General features: G+C 53.2%; 1 protein-coding gene across 1 annotated transcript in view; it reads left to right on the top strand.

Annotated features, from left to right (window-relative positions):
- The first annotated feature begins 8,002 nt into the window (after window positions 1–8,002).
- The window catches only part of NECAB3 (N-terminal EF-hand calcium binding protein 3), a 34,453-nt gene continuing 21,081 nt past the window's right edge, over window positions 8,003–21,374 (top strand). Inside the window, exons 1-4 of the mRNA XM_088538737.1 lie at window positions 8,003–8,127; window positions 14,271–14,295; window positions 14,916–15,024; window positions 21,126–21,151. Coding sequence (XP_088394863.1) covers window positions 8,035–8,127; window positions 14,271–14,295; window positions 14,916–15,024; window positions 21,126–21,151 — 253 coding nt within the window. The 5' untranslated portion in view covers window positions 8,003–8,034. The remainder of the gene's footprint in view (window positions 8,128–14,270; window positions 14,296–14,915; window positions 15,025–21,125; window positions 21,152–21,374) is intronic.

Raw genomic sequence — 21,374 nt, 5'->3', positions numbered from 1 at the left:
GCAGCTCGCCCATCGGCCTCGAGAGGTGCCGCCATGGCGGCAGAGGAGGGAGCCCGGCAGGGGCGAGCGGCAGGGCTCCAGGTGGGGAGGCCCCGGCTTTGGGAGGAGTCCCCAGACAGTGGGGGACAGCAGCACCCACCGCACACTGTCTCCAGTCCCTTCCATGGTGTTGACCCTGGGCCTGGCCCTGGCTCTGCTCTCTCTGTGCCATCGTCCCAGACGAGCCTCATGGCCAAGCAGAGGCCTCCCAGGGCCGTGTGGGGCCGCCAGCACCAACAAGGACCAGACGCCATCTCCAGGCTTTCTCTCACAGGCTTCATGCAGCACTTGGGGTAGCACTACCTCCCCGTGGCTTCCTCATCACTGTCCCCCCGGCCCTGCCACAGCCTGTGGGGCAGGAAGCAGCACAGGGGAGCGAAAAGGGAAATGAAGGGGCTTTCCTCGCTGTTCAGGGTTGTCCCCAGCCCGGACAGCCACAAGAGTCCAGCTGGAGACGCACTTTCACTTACTGCCTTTTAACCAGTTTTGTGTTCTTCTGAGCTTCGTGTTTAATAAAGGTTTCTACTGATGCCCTGCCGTTTGCCAAACTCCGAAAGTGTGGCATCCTTTATTTATTTTATGTATTTATTTTTAGTCCCTCTCCTCTAAAGGGGACCGAATTATGATATTTTTTTAAAAACTTGGACAAGAGCAGCTGTGTCCTTTCTCAAGATGGTGTTTAACACAGGCAGCCTTGTTGCAAAGGCAGTTGCTATGGTGCCTCATTCCACACTGTGGGAATGTGAGCAGGATTCAGGTGGGTGCCAGTGCCACCAGCCCAGATGTGGGTGCTGAGTGCCCCATGGGAACAGGCTCGGAGCCTTGCAAGGGAAAGTGCTTGTGCCCTAAGCGGGCACAGCACCTTGGATGATGGTGTTGGGATGGGTGCCTCAACTTGCACTGTACAACACAGTCTGCCCTGAGAGAGCTGCCCTATGTCCTCATTCCCAACCCTGGCATCACCTGCCAAAGGTGGCAGCAGCTCTGGGGATGCGAAGGCCACACTGTGCAGGAACGCTGCTTCCTTCCTGGCTTTGTGCACCTTGCTCTCTCCCTGCTTCTGCTTCCCTGCCCTCATGTCACTTATTTTAAAAGAGCGATAAATATTTCACTCTGGACCACATTGCATAAGCTCCCGCTCCCATGCTGGCTTCTGCAGCTACTTGGAGATGTGGTTTCTGGGCTACGGGGCAGCCTGTCCAGAGCACCCTGTGGGTACCACATGGCCAGGGGCAGCTTAGGGGCACAGCAAGCAGTGCTGCTGGCCAGCCCAAGCCCACCACCAAGGCCAGCACAGGGGTGTGCAGGAGGTCTAGCACAGTTGGACGTTTTGGTCTTCAATGCATTTCTTGCCTGCAAATCACAGCTGGTGGCGGAGGGTAAAATTTTGAGGGAAAAATAACTAGGAAGAAGGAAAGGAGCTGAGAGGGAAATTGAGGAGCTGTGTGCTGCACATGGAGGCCAGGGAGCAAATCCTGCTTGCAGCGCCTGGGCTGCCCACACAACGCAGTGTGCGCAGGGCCTAGGGGTGACACCCCGAGAGGGGTGAAAGGGCTGAGCAGGGACCAGAAACTGGCCAGGAGGAACTGCCAGGAGAGGCACAAAGCCAGCACCCCTCTCTCAGGAGTGGCTGGGACATCTCCGTTGGGGGATCCCTTCCCTTGCATTACGGAATGGAGTTCCCAGGCAGCCTGGTGCAGTGCCAGCTCTTCCCTCAGTGCTCCTGCACTTTAATGATGCTCTGAAGTGGGGCCTGGCCTCGGTGCTGGTGAAGCTGGGGAGCAGCTGGAGGAGGCCCTGGGGACATCAGAGCAGAGATGCTGGCTGATATTTCAAGGCCCAGAGGGCTTCACTGGAGCAGTCCCAGCACGTGTATCGGAGGCTCCCACACTGATCTGTTAGAAAAAAGCATGAGAAATGGCCAAGAGATCCCATCGGCTTTCTCTAGGCAAAAACATCAGGGGGAGCTGAAGGGGAAATGACTTTGGTTGTTCACCATGGACAAACAGCAGGCCCCATGACCAGGGTGGGGAGAGGGCAGAGAAAGGGACGGGCTCTCTGTTTCCATATTGCAGGGCTGCATCAGTAATAGTGAAGGGTCTGTCATACCTTCCTGGACAGAAACCATTGCAGAAGGGCGAAAGCTACTGCAATTCACTGGGAACAGCCCCTGAGCTCTGCCCCTGCGGCCAGACCAGCACCTTCATCACCTTGAAGCCAAAGGCATCTCCTATATGGAAAGGTTGGAAGGTTGGTGGGTACATCACTGAGTAACTTTGTTGTATGGTGGTTGGTGGTGGCCTTGGGAAGGAGGCCATCCCACCACAACCATCCTCTGCAAACAGCCACCTGCTCCTATGGGGTCTTCTTGGAAAGGTTTCCCATCAGTCTAGAAGGCCGTAAAACAAGAGAGCAATGTGTTGTGGGTTACCCCAAGGAAGGGCATTTCATTAGTTTCTCATCCAAGCACAGCAATACTTACCACTCACTGTAAACCTGCCTGCACTGACATCAGTGGCATCTATTGTTGTGCTGCCGCATGACTGTAGATTCCTGGTAATGCAGGAAGAGGAATCCTGGTGCCCCTCGAAACAAGGTTCCACATGTGGCTGAGCTCCTTCGCCGTGGGTCCAAGCAGGGATGAAGCTCCTCCACTGCTGTGGCAATGCAAATGGAGGAGCACACAGCCGCATGGAGGCATTGGTTTCTCCACGCCTCGTCAGAGCAATATAAAAATAACCTGCTTTGCCTCCCAGGGATGATTCATTTTGCAGCTGAAGGGTTTCCCTGCTTCTGTTTTGAATCAGCAGGTAATTCATGGAGGAGCTTTCCTCATTTCTGAACATTATGTGTTAACTTTGGAAAGTGACCCAGGGCTCTGGCTGCCGATGGTTGTGACTTTGTGGGTTTTATGAGTTACTTGCCATGCCTTCAGGCTCTGGACTGCTTTTCTTGTTGGTCCAAGGAGACATGGTGTGCTACTGAGGAGGTGCACACCACATCCTGCCTTGTGTCATCCTCTTTTCCGCAGTAAGCACACAGGTAGCAAGGCATGCTTTCTCCATCTAGCCTTGGAGACATGCTCAATACTGTCACGCTGCTGCTCCATTAAGAACAGCAAACACTTGCAGCGACCACAAAGTGCTGCGAGCCTGAGCTGTGCCAGAGGAAACGGCAAAACCGCAAGCGCAGAGCAGGGCGAGAGTGTCTCCCTGTGCCCATCTGGCACCAGGGTTGAATGGGGACATATTGGGCCATGGCCAAAACAGGAGGAGTAGCTGTGCTGGCCGGTGCAGGGACAGGCTGGCAGGTTCTTGAGTACCTGTATTACATGGGGATATGGCACAAAGTTGGTCACCATTTGCACTGTGCACAGCCCACGTGCAGGCAGCACGGCTCCCCTCATGGCTCCCCATGTGCCTGTGGTGCCCTCTGCCGATGTGGGCACCCTGAGTCCCAGCCTCTGGATGTTGATCCCCTGGTCAAAGCAGTGGCCAGGGGCACTTCACGGGAGCTCCCCTGGGGCTGCCAAGTGCTGCAGATCTGCACACGTGGCCGATTTTTCTTTCATTCATGGAGAAAAGCAGCTGCGCCAAGGTGGGAACCCCCACAGGAAACGCCCCGGCTTGTCTCCCTTTTCCTCGTGACTCCACGCAGGGGATGAGGCTCCTCTTGCCTCTGCAGTTTCCCCTCGCTGTCGGGTTGAGGCAACTCATCTCTGCAGGCTTTAACAGTGAAGGTTTGTTCTAGTGGGAAGGAGCCAGGTTCCTGTCCCTGTGTCAGAAGGTCAGTGATGCCCCTGTAGGTTTTCCCTCATAGCAGTGGGGTTTGGCGCACCCCGTGCAAGCTGAGCTTCGGCTGGGCACAGCCTCTGCTTTCTGGCTCACTTCTGCATGCTGCCACGTACTTAAATATTTCAGATTCTGCAAAAAACTGCTTATTCCTTCCGAAAATAAATAACATAGGAAGGTGAAGTGCAGCATCGTTTATTCATGGAGCCACTGGTAAGTGGGTACTTCATTTATTCATGAGCGACTGTGTCCCTGTCCCTTGCTCACAGGTTTGCTGCTGCAGGGGTACAGGCAGGAGCAATCGGTGGGAAGAGGGCTTGGGTTCTTGTGACCGTGAAACCCGCTGGTGTGACCCCCTGGTCAGGACTTGTGACAACACAGCCTGCCAAGAGCGGCTGTTGAAGCCTCTCCTGGAAGGCCATGTGAGAAGCCACCGCCTTCTCCAAGCAGAAGTTTGGCTCTGGGTTTTAGTGTGGTCAGGATCTTCTCTCGGCACTTTACAGTTGCTTCTTCCAAGGCTGAAACTTCTGCTGAACTTAAGGAGCCCCTGATCAGGACAGACTGTGTGTTTTGGCAGCACGGGAGCACAGAAAAGCCAATGGGGTTTGTTAATAGAGGTAAAAGGAAGCCCTATCAGTTCAGGTTTTCCAGCTGTTGCAGTTGTCCAGATCGCAGCAGACACAGCCAGCAGCAGCTTGTGCCACATCCCTTCTCCAATTCCTGTGGCAACCGATGAGTGAAAGAGCCAGGAGGAGGGTTACAGACAGAAATGGTGGAAGGAGGAATGGTCATGCATGTCTGTTTGGCCTGTGGGCCTTAGCTGCGTGCTTCATCCCCGTGACAGCCATGTTTGGCAGCTCCAGCTCTTCAGCACAAGGAATTTTCTTGCTGCCCTCTGGGAGGGAAGGGCTCAGGGTCTGTGAGCATCCCCCTGTTCAGCTTCAAGTCCCAGGTGCACTTTTTCCACCTCTCTTCCCTTGCATACAGCAGGAGCAGCAGGGAGGTTGTAAAAATAGCCATGATGCAGCCTCGCAATCAACCCATGCTCTGCTTGCAGATGGTTGTCCCTGGGGGTGGAGGAGAGCAAGGAAACTACACGTGCCACAGCTTGGTCACGTTGGTCTAGAGAAGCATCTCAGCTCTGAAATTTAAGTTAAGACAAGCTGAGCTCAGCAACATCTGCTGCCCTCCAGAGATCCTTGAGAAGGAAGAGAGAGTGCCAACAGAGGCCAGCCAAACTACAGTTTTGCATCCAAATGAAATTGTGGCATGCCCCTTTTTGTGGCTAAAATCCTAGGCAATACTTTAGAGGGATGGAAGGAATGTCACCATGCCAAAAATCAACTGCAGGGCAAGGCCAAGCCATGCAGAACAAGAGTGGTGTGAAGCTCTGCCCAGACATGGTTTCATGTGGTGCCCAGGGGGTCATCAGCTGGTGCTGGGTGCACGAGATCCCCCAGCCGCTAGGTTATTGCTCTCTCTCATGATAGCAGGGTGCAGATGAAGCAGTTGCCAAGCACTCTGCACATGTCCTTGCCTTGTCCTCCTCCGTGCCAGAAGCTTTGCTGCAGGTGGGGCATGTTCCCCACACACCAGGTAGGATGGGATACAGCTCCTCAAATCCTACCTGGTGTAGCCCTGTGAAATGTGGCTGGCAGAGCTGCAAGGTCCTTCTGGATGCTGAGGGGCAGTTCTGTACCAGTCCACTTTTCCTGTGGCCATCCCCAGCATTTCTGTGGGCACTGAGCCCAGTTCATAGTTTTGTGGCTGTATTTCTACCTGCAGACCTGTTCAGGTGCAGCCCACCAGCAGCCCAGCTGAAGAGCTGGTGTGGACCTGTGGCCATCGGGCTGTCATTTTTACAGGGACACCTGTATTGGGCTTGCATGCATGAGCATGGGGCCAAGGGGAGCATGCTGAAATAAGCAGGGTTCCGGGGTATAACTGCTACTGCTGCTGGCAGGGCTGAAAAGTGGATTTATGCTGCATCCCAAATGGGGTGGAAAGGGATTTTCTTTCATGAAAATGCAGCCTTTGGAGCAGTAATGTGTCCTAACTGACCCTCTGGGATGGGGGACTGTAAAAAAACTAGACTTTCAAGCCACCATGGTGCTGACACCCAGAACTGCAAGGGACTCGAAAGTATGAACCTACTTCTGCCTAATATGTCGCAGCCGCATTTTCTGTTTGAGGATGGACTGAGATAAAGATGTGCATGTGGCTACTAGTCCTTTCCACATGTGCCAGGCAAGGGCAGGGCCAGGCTGCCTGCTCTGGAAAGGAGGGACTCCTCTTCCTTGCGCCTGAGCTCCTGGGGCAGGACAGGAGCATGGGAGGTGTCATCCTGCAGTGTACGTGTCCCCCGCAGCGCGGCACAGCGAGAGATGGCGTGATCAGGGCCACATGCGGGGAGACGGCTGCCTGTCACTATGGACACAGAGCAGCCATTGTCAGCAACACGGAGAAGCCACCTGAAACAGCCCCTAATGGCAGGGGATGATTGCTGGGGACTCTGGCAGCCGCTAGGGACACCGTGGAACAGAGCAAAGCCTGCCCCCCCGGCAGGCTTGTTTCAATGGAGCCCTGCGAGGGATCCGGCAGATCCCTCTGCATCCCAGCCACAGCAGCTGCTGCTCTTCCTTGCCACCCCAGCAGGCGTCGGAGCAATGATGCTTGCACGTCCAGCTGAAGGCACCATCACAGCGCTTGGCCAGGTCCCAAAGAAGGACAGGCCACCAGGCTTCTGAAGGGCTCCCTGGAATGGGAATTGTGCCTAGGTCTTCATTAAAAATATAATGCATTAGCACCTACTCTGCCTTGAGCTGAAAGCTGCATATGGTGAGCTGTATTTGCTCCCAGTCCTGGATGTTCCATGTTTTACAGGCAATCTGGAGTGTTTCCACTGGAAGTGAAGTTCAAGGAGCTCACAGAGAGGGAACGAGCCTGGAGTCTCCTCTCTTCTAAGGCAGCAGAATGAGGATCTTGTTGGAGGCAAAGCTTAAGATTTAGCCAGGATGACTGACAGAGAGACACCCACATGGGGAAAAAAAAAAAAAAAAAAAAAAAGATCATGGCTGACCGAGCTGTTGCTGTGCCACTGTCAAAACGGTGCAAATATTTTAATTCAGTGACTAAGATGTTCCAAACATACTCCCTGGATTTCCTGTATCTCTCCATATACCACCCAGCTACTTTTTCCAGGGTGACACCAGAACCACTAGAGGACCATTACTGTCACTCTGGTCCCCAGGGACCTCAGAGCAGTAGGTGGGATGTCCGAGCAGGAGGTGGGACACCACACTAAGTCCCCGGGGCAGACCCTGCTCGCTGTGGCCTGGCTCTGCCCTCGGTGCCCACGACATGCACAGTAGGAACAGGCAGCAGATATAGTGGTGTAAGCTGAGGATGAACCTCTTTAGTGTGAGGGTGTCAGAGCCCTGGCACAGGCTGCCCAGAGAGGTTGTGGAGGCTCCTTCTCTGCAGGTCTTCCAAATCCGCGTGGATGCCACCCTGTGCCCCATGCTCTGGGTGTCCCTGCTGGAGCAGGGGGATGGACTAGATCATCTCTAGAGGTCCCTGCCAACCTGAACCACTCTGGGATTCTGTGTGATTCTGAGACCACAGCCTCTAGGCTGCTGGGGCTGCAAAGCAGCGCCAGATAGGGTCACAGTAGGGCCAACCAGCACCACGTAGGGATCATCCAGGGAGGCGCCAAGGCCAAATGCCATCATAGCAGGAGCACCTAGGACTTCCCCGCGGCAAACTGAGTCCCCAGGGGCTACCCCAGGACCACGCAGGGCCCCGCGGGGGGCACCGGAGCCCGCAGCGGGATGACTGAGGCTGCCCTGCCCCCCCGCCGCCGCCTCGGCCAATGAGAGGCGCGGGGCGCGGGTGCCAATCAGCGCGCTCGGCCAACCAGAAGACCGCGGGGGCGGGCACTCGGCGCAGCAAAGTTGCCCGGCGGCGCGGAGGCGTGTGGTGAACCGAGCCCGGGGCCGCCGGCTCCGCTCCGCTCCGCTCCGCCCGGCCCCGCGGCCGCCCCCGGCCCCGCGACCGCTCCCGGCCGCCCCCGGCCCCGCGGCACCTGCTCCCGCCGCGCTCCGCCCCTACAGCACCGCTCCGCTCAGTCCCGCAGCGCCCCTAGGGCTCCGCCGCGCCCGGTGCCGCTCCGCTGCGCCCGCTGCTGCGGCGCGCCGGCCGGGCCATGATGGCGTGCGCGGAGCTGCTGGCCATGTGCCTGCTGTCGGGCAAGGCCGGGCCCGCGCCCCGCCGCCAGCCGCTGCCCATCTTCCACGACGTGAGTACCGTGCCAGGGCCGGGAGGAGGAGGAGGAGGAGGAGGAGGAGGGACCCTCGTGTCCCCGTGGGAACCCCCCCGGGTCCCCAGCCCCGCTCCCGGACGGGACGGGCACCTCGCGGGCCGATCCCGGTGCCGCCAGCCCCGCAGGCTCTGGCGCGGGGCTCTGCCTTGGGACGGCGGCAACTTCTGTACCCTGGCCCGGGGCAAGGGAATGCAGGTTGTCACTGTGCGAATCCATCCCTTTCCCTTTGGGATCATTTTGGGAGCGGGTATGGCTGCAGTGAGCAGCCTCCGGGATGCTGCTGCCATGTCCAAGCTGCTCGGCAAAGCACAGCCCCACGCCTCGAGGTGCGGGATCGAGTGGGTGGGCAGGTGACATGGGACTGGCTTGGGGTACCAGGGACAGCGGCTTCTCCGAGCACCCACAGGGAGAGATTAAATCACAGCACCTCTCTTCCCCCAAAGCCTCTCATTTGCAGCCATGGAAAGCACTGGGGCTAGCCCTTGGTGGCAAGAGCCTGGTGTGCTCCGGTCATTAAAGTGGCATCAGGACAGTGTCACCACCCAGGACCAAAATCTCCTGTCACCATTGAGCTCTGAGCAGGTGCTAAACAGGGACAAACACCCGCTGGTGAAAGGTGCAGACCAACGTCAAATCCTTAGTCATCCCTGGACCTGCCAGCTAAGTTGGAAAAGGATATTGGTGCTGGGAAGGAAACTGAAAAGGGCAGGTATTATGCTTCTAAATTAAAAGCATCACATATCTGGATCCTAAATTGAAAGCAGCAGCCAAATCATTTAGGCTGCCCAGATGTGGGTTTGCCAGGATGGGGCTGGAGCCAGCGACGGTGCTGGGCAGGCTCCCGTGCTGCCATGTGCTGCCATGGCTTTGCTGTTTGGTTTTTGGAGGGTTGTCGCAGATATCGGGCAGCTGGAGCAGGCACCATCCTTTCCTGTCTGTGCAGGATCCTAGTTAGCCAAAAGAAGTGAGTTAGCGCTGCAGATGTGCATGCACCCATGCAAGCAAAAGCCTGGCCCATGCCATGCACGACGGTGTCACAGGCCAGGGCTTTAGTCCACAGGTCATGAATCAAGCCAAAAATCACAATATGCCTAAAATATACTACATTTCCTTATATATATATATATATATATGTTGTGCTCTCAGTTTGCCTCCTCTGGGAGGCTAGAAATACTCCTCCCCTGACACCTGCCCCCCTGTGTTTTACTGAAGCTGACTGTCGTGACTGCTGGCGCAGGAGCTTCGTGTCTAACATGAGGCTCCCTGGAAATCTATAAAAGATGTCTTGCAGCGCCTCCAGTGATGCAGGTCTGGCAGGCAGAATATGCCCCTTGCCTGCCAAGTCCTCGGCCCACGGAGGGCTCAGTGTCCTGGGAGCTCAGAAAGGGGGATGCTGCTGGCTCAGGCTGGGAGGGCGGTCGGAGACCCTGGGAGCTGTGGGTGGCTCGCAGGAATTGACAGCACAGCCAATGCCTGTCATTAGGCAGGTCCTGGCATGCGCTGTTCCCTCGAGCCTGCAGCGAGGGTGCCCCTAGCGAGATGGAGCCCTGTGGGGCTCCCAAGGGGGCAGTGCCTCTCTCTGCAGGTGCCATCTCCTGCATCTTGGATGCAGCCCCACAGGTCTAGCAGGGCGCCCGGTAGTTCCAGCAGTGCAGGTGGGTGCCCATTACTTCCACATGGCTCTTAGGGCAGATGGCAGAGCTCAGGGCTTAGCCTGCATTCCACGTTTTGCAGGGAACAATGGGCAGGCATATCCATATTGTTGGAGTGAAACTTTGGCGCTTCTCTGGGCCAAACACAACTGCTCGTGTGTGAGGAAGCCTTCTTGCCTTAGGAGCCGGTGCCCAGCTTGTACATCTGAGCACCTGCAGTCAGGAAGAGGCCAAGGCAGCTGCTTCTGCAGCTTTTCTGCTTTTCTGCTTTAAAGCATCATTGAATTTTCTTGCTAGGGTGGAAACAGAGATGACTGTTGTGGGCAGATCCCAGCACTGGGCATTTTCCATGGGAGACTGCTGCAGAGGGAGAAATCATAGAATCAGAAATCAGAGATGTTCTTCCTCCAACCTCGCTGCTGCTGGCCGTGGTCCTACAGCTCAGGATCCCCTCCCCTGATGGCTGTGATGGAGATGTGTGAGGAGGTGCCCTGTCTCAGAGCAGGGGAGGAGAACACGAGTGAGGGCTGGTGGGTCGGGTCAGTTTGTCCCCCCTGCTCCTGGGCAGCTGAGGGTGGTATTGGGCATCACCTCCGTGCCAGCAGTGCTGCAGTCCAGTGATACTCATTAAAAATCTTCTCGACTCCAGCAGGAGTTCCTGCAGCTCTCAGCAGGACGAGGCTGTCTGAGCTCCTGAGGACTCCTCGGGTGGGCCGTGTTTTCCCAAGGAATAGTAGGAAGGCTCAGCCCCCCTCCCTTTGAGGGGGTTCTTGCCGCTGAAGTGAGCAGGGTGACTTCTCCCCCCCAGCCCCATGGAAGTGTTTCAGACAGTCGGGCTCTCCTGCCAGCACCGTTAACTGCACTAATTATTTGGCTGAAGGAACATGGGCTGGAGGAGGAGTTCGTTAGTGACAGCCGTATCTCAGCTCCATTCTTGTGGGCGCTCGCTTTGCCCCAGATTCACCCTTCTGAGTAGCATTAGCGCAATTAAAATGTAAAGTGTTAACGGTGCTACCAGCGATGCTCTGTGTGTGCCAGCTGCTCCCCGGGTGCTCTCAGCTTCCCTGCCTCCCTCCCCTGGGTCCTCTTGCTCCCAGGTCAGCTCCAGGGCTTGGCAAAATGCTTCCAGTATCTTGGCAAAGTGATTTTAATGTTTTGTCCTATGAGTCTCAGGAACTGGCTGGCTTCCAGCTCGCTTCATGGGGTTTGCCTGCAGGAGCTACTTTCTTTCTCACAGATCAAGCTTCCAGAGGCTCAACCCCGCTGTTGTGGTGGGGGCAGGAGGTTGGACCCATAGGGGTTCAAGCAGGGCTATGTCCCCCCTCGTCAGGACGGGGTACAGGGGATCCCTTTGCCTCCTGGAGTGCTGGTAGGGAGGGCAAACCCTTCCCAAGACAGGGTCCCCAAGACAGACCAGGGATGGGCTGGCTTATCTTTCCTGGTCTGTTTGCCATGTCAAGTTGCCCATGGGTAGTGGAGGAGGATTTCCTCAGTACTACTTGGATGCAGGTGCTGGGTGAACCTCAGGGTAGCTCTTACTATCATTTTCCCTGCAAGGGTCTCCATCCTCTGTGAGATTCTTCCCTCACATCTGCAGCTCTGGATTTTCTTGCTTTTTTTTTCTTGCTGCTGGAGCGGAGGCTCCTGCGCGCGAGGCAGAAGCATTAGCTCCGTGTGCTGGGGTTTACACGGAGGCCAGATTTGGGAGCTCCAGCCTTCCTGACCTCATGGGAGGGGTGCGAAAGTGCCAAACATGCAAAACTGCACCTCTATTTGTGAGGCTTTGAGTGCTGAGCACATCGTGGTCCCTCCACTGTCTTCCTGCCATGCTAGTTCTGTTTTATTCCCACCACCCTTCTGGGTGGGCAGGAGTAGGGGCTGGGTGTTTCTGTCCCACCTCAGCAGAGGTGTTGCCTATGGAGAGCTTTGTTTGCTGAATGCAATTCCCATCACATATCCATCACAGGAGGCAGTAAGCCCTGGGAAACCACCTTGCTATGTTCTGGGCAGCCTTGCAGGGGGACACGTGCTGTGGGAGCAGCTCTTTGGGCAAGAGGCAGACAGGGCTCAGGCAGCCTCTGACACCTTCAGATCCAAGTCATCCTCTGGGATGGGATTTTTCTGCACCTGGTCACCTAGAGAAGATAGGGGATTCTCTGGCTCTACTGGGCAGAATCCTCCAAATGCTGTGTCTCATCATGTGCTCCTTCCTGCTGGTCCTAATCTGCTCCCCTCATCCTTCTGGGAATGGGAAATGTTTGGGGTCACTTGAATCTGTGCTTGGTAAGTGCTGGGGTGACTCTGGGCAGCGCACAAGGGGTGTGGGGAGATAGCCAGCCTCAGTGGCAGTTAGGTGGGAAGCATGGTGGCAGGAATGCCATTGCACGAGCTGCGAGTCCTTGCCATGTGCCCAGAGGCTCTGCAGACCTGGCCTTTCCCATGGATGGGCTTTTTGCAGCTTGCCTGCTGCTGGAGATTCTCCTCTCCCTGGCTCCTGCATCTGGGCGAAAACCGGTTGCTGCTAGTGTTCCCAAAGTGTCACCTTTGTCCCCAAGTGCCTGAGGATGCTGTGGGAGCCCAGGTTAAACTGCAGAGCAAGGAAATTGTGTCCCGAGCAGAGGAAATCTGGCAGGTCCTGGGAGCCGTGTTCGAGGCAGAGAGGTGGCAGGGCCATCACAGCCAGGCAGCACCCACTGGTGCTCCCAGGGCTATGCCACTTTGGACAGGAATAGCCACTGTGTCCCTGCACAGCCTCTACAGCCCTTGGCACTCTGAGAACCAGAATGAAAACAGATGCACAAGCAGACCTTTTTGCCCAGGGAACGTTTTGCTTTAAAAGTCAGGAAAATCCCTAGCGGGTGAAAACTGCAGGTTTCTGTACTTAGTTGGTAGCTATAAAGCTCCAAAGTGCATCCAGTGAGTCCTAATGGATGCTCGAAGAGTGCTCTGGTATATTTTCATGCAAGATCAGCAGCCATGCCCGGGCAAAAGTCCATCTCCCTTCGGACCTGTTACCTAACGCTGCTCAGCTCAGGGCAGGCTCCATCCCCTGCCGCAGCTGGAGCAGGGTTTGCCCGGAGCCCTGCTCCGAACAGCATCCTCGGGGCAGGACATCCCTACTCCTGCAGATCTGCCATGGGAAAGGACCAAGGAGCATCATGCTGGGGTCAGCATGGGATAAACCTCTTGTCCACTTGCAAAGCAGCAGCTTCTTCGGGAATGAGCAGCAGGCATTTCTCCAGGCAGCTGCTCCAGCTTGTTTTGCCTGCAAGCAGCAAATGAGTAGAAGGTGGCATTTGTAGGAACCTGTATTCCAGACTGTGGTGGTTGGCAGAAGCGCAGCAATGCTCTTGACAAGCAGCATGGGAGCAGAGCCGGGGCCAGCGGGTGGTTGGCGGTGGTGCGTCCTTGCATGGCAAGGGCAGAGCTCAGCTGGGGGAGTTTTATCAGCTCTTTCTCCTTTGCAGCTTCTTGGGAAAGGATGTAATGAAGTCAGGTTTCCCCTCGTGGTGCTCTATTTCATGAATCGTCTTTCATCAGACCCAAAAGAAATGAAAAAGAGAAATTCCTGCTATGTGCAAGATTTTGTTGCCAGCTGTGTTAGGATGAGCTGCTGGAAACCTGGTTGCGCCTCTGCTCAACCACAGATGCTTATGCCTAAAAAGGGAGAAAGACAGGGAGAGGAAGCCCCAGTTTTCTGCTGGATCTCACGGTTGGGAAGGCGGGTTGGGACCCTGACCCAGGGGCTATTTGTGAGCTGTTGAAGTGCTCCCATGAAGCAGGGAGAAAGTCTACCCTGGGGTGAGGAGAGCCTTTCTTGGTGGCAGTGTGCTCACACACCAGTGCGTTTCTGCAAAGTTACTGCTTGAAAACAGCTAATGTTTCATCAGAAAGTCCTCGGCAGACTCCGTTATTAATTGCACTTGAGGAAGGCTGTGTGTGTGCACAGCCTTGAGAGGACTGCGTGTGTGCACGCTTCCCAGGAAGAAGTGTTGCAAAAGGTGATTGCAAAGTGCCAGACGAAAGCGGCTCTTTGGTGCAGATGGTTGGCATGTCAGAGATGAGACACAAAGTGCTTCCATTACAGAGTGTTTTTATGCTTAATGCACTTTCATTTAAAGGTCTGAAAAATTAAACACTTTCCCTCACAAGGCTGTCGCAAAAGCACGGTAATGCTCTTCCTAACTCATCCCCACCTTATGCTCTCCAGAAGATGCTCTGTGCAGATGCGAGGCTGGCAACATCCTGGCTTTGTGAATCAGAGGAGAGAAGTGCTTTTAATTATTTGCAAAGGGAATTCTTCTTCTAGCAAACTCACCTAATTTTGTCCCTCACTGCCCCACTACCCTGGCCTTAGCTTTTGCACAGCTGCTGGGGCTGTGAAGAGGTTTCCAAACCTACCTTGCAGCCAGCAGTGCTGCTCTCCCTGCTGTGTCTCTAAAGCCTGTTGTGTTTTTTCCCTTGCAGATTTTCCGTCGAGCCGACAAGAATGGTGAGTGCTCCCCTGTGGTGCTGGAGCAGAAATAAAGTTTGGTTGGGACTGGGGAAGTGGGATGCACCAGCAATGGGTGCCCTGTGGAGCATCCAGGAAATTTGGGAGACAAACTCTGCTAACAGCTTTTACATTTGGCACCAAGAAATCCAAAATCACAAGTCCCTTCTTTGAGCTGTTCCTCTTGGCTGGGGATGCATCTCAGGAGTTAAAATTCTCCACAAAAGGGGGAAAAAAAAAGTGACATCTTCAATGTGCTATTTGTAATAGACTTTATTCTGTGGTGAGCCCAATAGAAATGCAGCTTGAAAAGTCTATAGGACATCATGTCAAACACGTGTCTGATAATGATTTCAGCAAGATCTTTGGGAAGGGTTGGGGCTAGCTGAAATTCCTACCTGGAATTCCAGCAACACTGGCCTTGTTTGCCAGTGATCCTTTTCCTTTTTGCCAGTGACACTCAGTGTGTTGGGATGTGCTGAAGTCTCTGCTGTGATTAATATGCAGCAAGCGCCCAGCAGTTCCACTCTCCAAGCGAAGGGGTTGCATGGAGGATAACTGCAGCCTGTAGACTTCTCTTCGCAGACATATAATTATTCTTCCCTTTTATTTCAATACAGATGATGGGAAGCTGTCATTTGAGGAGTTCAAGAACTACTTTTCTGATGGAGTCCTGAGCTCGGAGGAGCTGTGGGAGTTGTTCAGTGGCATTGACAGGCGTCATTCAGAGTACGTACCGTGGTGGCACGGAGGAGAGAAGACAAAAGAGGGTGTAAAAGTGTTTGACTGCAGATGGAGGGCATGTGGAGGCGGATGCAATAAATAATCCGGATGAGATAAATGCACCTCTTGCAAGCTGCAGATGTTAAAGTCCATTGAGCACCTGCTACGAGTATGGGTGATGAGAGAAGCCAGGCATTTTGAGAACAGTCATTATCAGATTTACTTTAGTACCACGTAAGCAAACATCCATTTAAAATTGCATTCTGTTGGTTCACAAAACTTAATTCCAGAAATATGCAGCTCTATAGAAAAGGTTCTGTATATGCAGGAGGAGCATGTGGTGCTGTGAAGGCAAGGAACAGACAGTTATCTTTGCAACTGCTGACCCTGCTGACTGCTTTGCACTTACATAAGGGCTGTTCCACCAGAAATGGACTTTATGAGTGTCAGTGTAAAAGTGAATATAGGCCAGCTACTTTTAAAAAAAGAAACTCTTGAACAACGAGAGCAGTAATTGCACCTAGCTCTGGTCTTCTCTAGACTGGTGCTATCTAGAGAATGTGTACATGGTTTGGCATGTAGAATGTGGGCAGCAGGAGGGGTCCTTCAAAGACCTTCTCTTCTGGGCTGTGATCCCAGGGATTTAGCAGGTACCACCGCGGTGCATGGCAAATAAGAAAAGCAACCTGCAGGCTAAGCCACTGTTGTCTGTAGGCAGTTTGATGTGCTGCTGAGCTGCAATTCTGCTGCTTGGCTCTGGGGCAGCGTGCTATGATGCTACATGGGAAGAGCTACCCCTGTGCATCAGCCTTGGCTGTACGATGGCCATTTATCATGAGCTGGCATGTGCCACGAGTGCCATAGATGGAAGCTCATGAGCCCCAGCTGACCTGGACTGGGGCAATTCCACACTCACTGTGTCAAAGGGAGAGGAGGAGCCCAGACAGCAGAGACTGAGGTCTGCTTGTCCCACTGGTGGTTGAAGGCTGGTGGTTGCACTGGTAGCTGGGCACCTCTGCAGGCTCTGTGCAAGAACATGGCCCCAGGAGAATGGGCTGCCTCCAAGGGCTGTGTATGGCCCTGTCTGCCACGGCGCTGTCTCTATAAATCGTTCCTGGTAATGACAGTGTGGTAACTATGACAACGTGGCAGATGCAGCATTGAGCTGGTGACATCTATTAACAGGGCATGACCACTGTGTCTTTGATCTCTTTATGCTGTGAAGAGCAGAGGAGACTCTGCAGCTGGTTTCCTAAGTCCTGCATTTAGTAACTTAAAGCAAACATATGTGATCTTCTTCCCTCCAGCCCTGGTAGGATGCCCCGATTTCTGCAGTAGAGGGTGGGATGGTCCAGCCATGGGTGTGCTTAGTGTCCCTAGATGTGGCTGGTGCATGGTTTGCACCTACAAGTGCGGGGTCAGTCAAAGATATGTGGACAGTTCAGCTTTGCTTTTCAGGGATGGAGAGGGCAGGGCTGCCATGGGGCATGACGGAGCAGCTAGACAAGGTTTTCCATGGATGGAGGAAGTAGAGGAAGGATCCAATGGGTCAGAGTGTGCTGGTTTGAGCAGGAGAGAGAGGGACAGGATTTAGGATTTGGCAGCAGGGGAGCTGCATGGTGAGGAAGGGAGATCTCTTCGGCCTAGTCCCCAGCTGGTGCAGGAGCACTATGAGATGCGACCTTGCAGAGTGAGGGTCTGCACTGAGCATCCAGGCAAATGGCATCCCATGGCCTAAACAACGTATGGCAGTACGTTGCTGGCAGAATCTGCAGGAGCCTGGGGTGATGGCCAGTGAAGCTCTACTTGGCATCCATCTGCGAAGCCATGGGAAATGCCCATCTCAAAGGAGAAGGGGAGGCTGTGGCTCTCGTGAGGCACCAATTTTGAGTCCAGCACTTGTTTCTAGGTCAGTGTTGCAGTCTTGTCCTGCTCCAGATCTTGAGGGCATTACTCCCGATCCTGGCCTGGAGCCTGAGATGTATGAGAGCAATCTAACTTCCTCTTGTGTGAAGAGCTCTTTCTCCAAACCTGGAGCTCTGCAGAGGGCCTTCGCTTTGGAGTCAGCCCCTCAGGGTATGCGGCTTCCTAAGGCTGCTGCATGTTGGGTCCTGTCCTGGCAGGTGAGTCTGCAGGAGAAAAAGAAACAGTGAATATATTTTTACGCAACCTGGGACTGAAAGATAGCAGTGAAGAAAAGCAGCCCTGCCACCAACATGGAATGGAGATGAGATTCAGATGAGAAGGTTGTCCCCAGTTGCCATAGTGCTTGGAGAGCCTGCTTGGAGCAGGGCCATCCTGGGGGTCTTATTCCTGCCCATCACAGTGGATAAGCTCTGGAGAATCAAGAAAAACAAGGAAAAAGTTGCCACACATTTGTAGAATGAGCCCAAAAGGTGTCAGTGAGCAAATTTTCTTTTCTGCCCTGTGGAGTCCATATGCAGGTCCTTAGGATGGAGCAGCAGTGGGCCTGGGGTAAGACTTCTCCTGGGGGACCAAATAGGCAGACTAGCTTCATGGATTTAAATAAGAGCAGCAAAAAAGAGGCATATAACTCAGTGACACAATGCTGGAAAACAGTTAGGTTCCTCAAAATCACAGGCTCCTCCTGTGCAGGGTTTTGGGCTGTAACTCACTCACCTTTTCTTCTTGGACAGGAATTTAGCACAAGCATGGTCAGCTGTACAGTGTAGCTGATTTTCTTCTTATATGTCCCACATTTTTTTTTCAAGATAGGAACTTCTGTCTTGTTGGATGGCTGTATTACCTCGGCAGAGATTTTCACGCCTAATCCAGTAAGTGGCTTTAGCCTCAAGGATGCCGTGTTCCTCAGATTTGGGTTGAAAGGACTGCATTTCTTTGTCAGAGTCAGCTTGACCCAAGGAGAGAGTAAAGATGTTTATGCCCAGGCTTGTAACCTTCTCTGGGTAGCAACGTGCTGCCTGGACATATCCTTGCTGCCTTTCATCCCCCAAGCCCACATCTGCTCTGCTGGGGAACTGAGCTGACATCTGGGAGGATTAATATTTTAGAGCTCTCATACATTATTCGTTCTCCTTCCAGAGCACCACAGCATTGCGCTCTCTTTTCCTCTCTGTCCTTCCTTCCTGCCTGGTCCTCCTTCCGCCTCCCTTTTTATCTGGTGCTCACGCTGGTGCTGGGTACACTCAGGCAGCTCCATCAGGTAGTTTAGAGCAAGTGGAATAAAACCTTCAGTGTGTCTCAGCATGTCCTCAGCATGACCTGGATGGGGCAAATGATTAAAGCAAGTCATAGCATTTCTGTAAAACAAACTTTGAATCCAAAAAGTGTGTTTCAATGATTTTGGTTGAAGATTTCACATTTCCTCACAAGACCACAAGACTGTTTATCTTTTTTTAATTCTGCATTAATCACAATTACTTAATTGCATCTTGAAAACAGCTGTTTGTTCTTATCATCTGACATTTAAAAAGAAGACTTTATGACAAAATGGAATTGAACTTTTCTCTGTAGCTTCTTAGCACAACTTGGTTCCTTTTTTTTTTTTTTTTTTTTCCTAAGTTGTCAGGGAGCTTAATGCCACATCTGGCACTGGAGCAGAGTGAGCAATATGTCTCCCTGCAAAATTACCTTTTCATGCACTGAAAGAAAAGAGAAATGTTTCTGGAAGATGTGAAAAGCTTCCTTTGCAGCAAAAGTATCTTTGGGAGAAGTAGGGTGTGCTTCCAGCGACTTCACATGGCCAAGGACATGCTCTGTGCAGGAGCCAGGTCCTCCCTGCTGTTGGCACCCCAGAAGCCACAGGAAAAGTGCCAGGAGCTCTGTTGTCACCCTAGATCCTTCTCCTTAACCTGGGGGAGGAAGGGGAGCTTGGGGGGCTCATTCCTCAAGACCTTTGGAGTGAATGTCTTTACGTTGTGTGCTTCTTGCTCTTTGTGGGGGCTGAGGAGATCTACCCAGGCAAGTGTCCCATAGCTCTTGCGTATCTGTGATATCTCTGTGGTATCACAGTGATCTCTGTGATATCTTGATATCTCTGTGATATCAAGCATTCTGTGATATCTCTGTCAGGGGCAGATCAGGGAAGCAGCCAGGGGAATTTATTAAAAATGAGGTCCAGAAAATCATCCTTTCTGCAAGAGAGAGTGGTCAGGTCCCCGTGAGAGGAGATGTGTGGTAGGCTGCTGAGAACCAGGGTCTGATCTTGAGCCTTGTGAAGCTTTGGGTGATAAAGCAGAGATTTCTGTAGGAGCACTGACCCCTGTATTTTTATAAAGCTCTCAGATGAAATAACCTGGAGTTTCTGGTTCAGTGGAAGAACTGAGCTGTGTAAATTTTTTTCCTGTCCCTCTGCTTGGTCAGATACTCAAACTCTCAGCTTCTGCTAGTCTTTGAACTCGTGAAAGTAACCAAAACTGTCTAGAATTTACTGTAGAGGTTTGGAATCCAGATCTGTGATGATCAGAGATTTCCAACATGAACAAGAAATTGTAAGAAAACTTCCCATCTGCTTTGCTGAAGCTGATAGCTGTTTTCTTGCATAAATTCCAGGAATGTTCTGACAAATCCTAATGGCAGTGGTGACATTCTTCATCATCAATTCAAGCTCAGTGATGATTATGATTAATCAGGGATTTGAGCCCAGGTATTTCCTCAGCAACGAGGAAATGAGGAGAGTCTCAGGATAAGCGCTTTGGAGGGAAGAGTATGGGACCATTCTGATCTGCTCAGGGTGCTTGGGGCCCCGTGAGCCCATGTCACATCCCAGGGCTGCTGGGGATACTGCCCTGGTTCATGGACACTTGCCTGCTTGCCTTGCACCCGAGTCTGGCTGCCTGCTCTTCTCCATGAGGGGTTGGGGTTGTTTTGCTTAGTGTGACCCTGCAGCGCTGTGCAACCTGCTGCAGTGTCAGAGCTTTGTGGGACTGGGAGGAAAGGTCTCTCCCCAGTAGAAGCAGTGGCAGGAGATGATGTTTCCCACATAAGGAATGGGAAAACCTTAGATTTAAGATGCAACAGAACAAAATTGAGAAGCCTGGGTTTGTCCTCACCCAAAGCAGTTTACATGTTTTCATGATTTGAAGCTCTACCTATTACTACAGAAAATGAAGTAGAAGTAGAAAGGCAGAAACCCTGAAACCAGCTGTTGATCTTTGTGGGAAGTTGTACAAAGGCTTTAAATCCTTCGGGCTATGTCTGGCTCTAGGCGGTTTGGACACACTCTCAGCTCATTTTCCTGAGGACATTTCTGCTGTGTTGCCTTTGGGAGTGGAGCAGCAGCGGCTGCAGCAGCAGCACCGTGAGCACCCGAGCAGGGGGCTGCAGCCACCTGCACTCCAGGTGTCACCTGCGCATCCACATGTGACAGCACCGGAGCATTAAACATCTCTTTCTTTCATACTCTTTTCTGCCTTCCCAGCTGGGAATAAAAGTAGCTTCAGGACTTAGGGCATTTTGACACAGCAGAATTGCTCAGAAGGAGGCTGGTTTGAATAAACTATATCCCAGGGTGTTTTCCTCGGGGCTCTTCTGGCAATGCCAGGCCTGCCAGGCAGCTACGCCGTAGCAACTTGAGCTGCCTGAATTTGTCTGTCAGCTCCAGGGAAAGCTGTGTTTGTGTCTGATGCTCATCCCAAATGCTGGCAGCTATTTTGGGGCTCCGTGTCATCCTCCCTCTGCACTTTATGGCCAGGACCCTCCTTGTCCAAGAAGGTCCTACTGAAGCTTGCAGGGACCGCAGACCCAAGCGGTGCATCCCCAAATACCCAGAGTTTACCCTGCACTGTGGCTACTGGCTACTGGAGATGGCTGGGACCTGGCAGCCAGGTCCCACAGGACTCCAGGACCCTGCTCAACCCATAAAAAGTTTAGGACCAAATGGGGTGCAGGAGAGGGCCACTTGGCAGGAGCAGCATCCAGGGGCTCCTGGGGCATGGGAAGAGTGTGGCTTTGGAGGGACACTGTTTAGTCTAATAGACCTCTTAAAAATATGCCAGCAGAGCAATAACAAACTTATTGAGACTTGAAACGAGCCCTGAAGACACTGTTCCTTCTCTTAAGTCACCCTGACCTTCTAACCAAAGTCTGTTTTTTTTCCTTTTCCTTTTTCTTTTTTTTTTTTTCAGCAACGTGGACACAGAGAAACTGTGCGGTAAGTGGACTGCTGCTCCTGCCCTCCAGACAGCAGACTCTGTGGCAGGGTGTGCACTGTTGGCGTGGTTGGGGCTGACTTCTGCCCGTGTGACACCATTGGTGCAATCACTTGGATCCCAGCCTTCCTGCTGGGGTGTCACAGGGCGTTTGTGCTTTTCTCCAGGACATTTTGTCCCTGGAGGTAGGAAGGGCTTTCAGTTTTGGTGCTCCCAAGAGAGGGA

Source organism: Tinamus guttatus, unplaced genomic scaffold, assembly GCF_059628265.1.
Source record: "Tinamus guttatus ecotype Peru unplaced genomic scaffold, ASM5962826v1 Tinamus_guttatus_pri_ptg001150l, whole genome shotgun sequence".
Taxonomy (NCBI): Eukaryota; Metazoa; Chordata; class Aves; order Tinamiformes; family Tinamidae; genus Tinamus; species Tinamus guttatus.
Note: the sequence above shows the minus strand (reverse complement) of the source record. Positions and strands in the feature narration are given on the sequence as shown.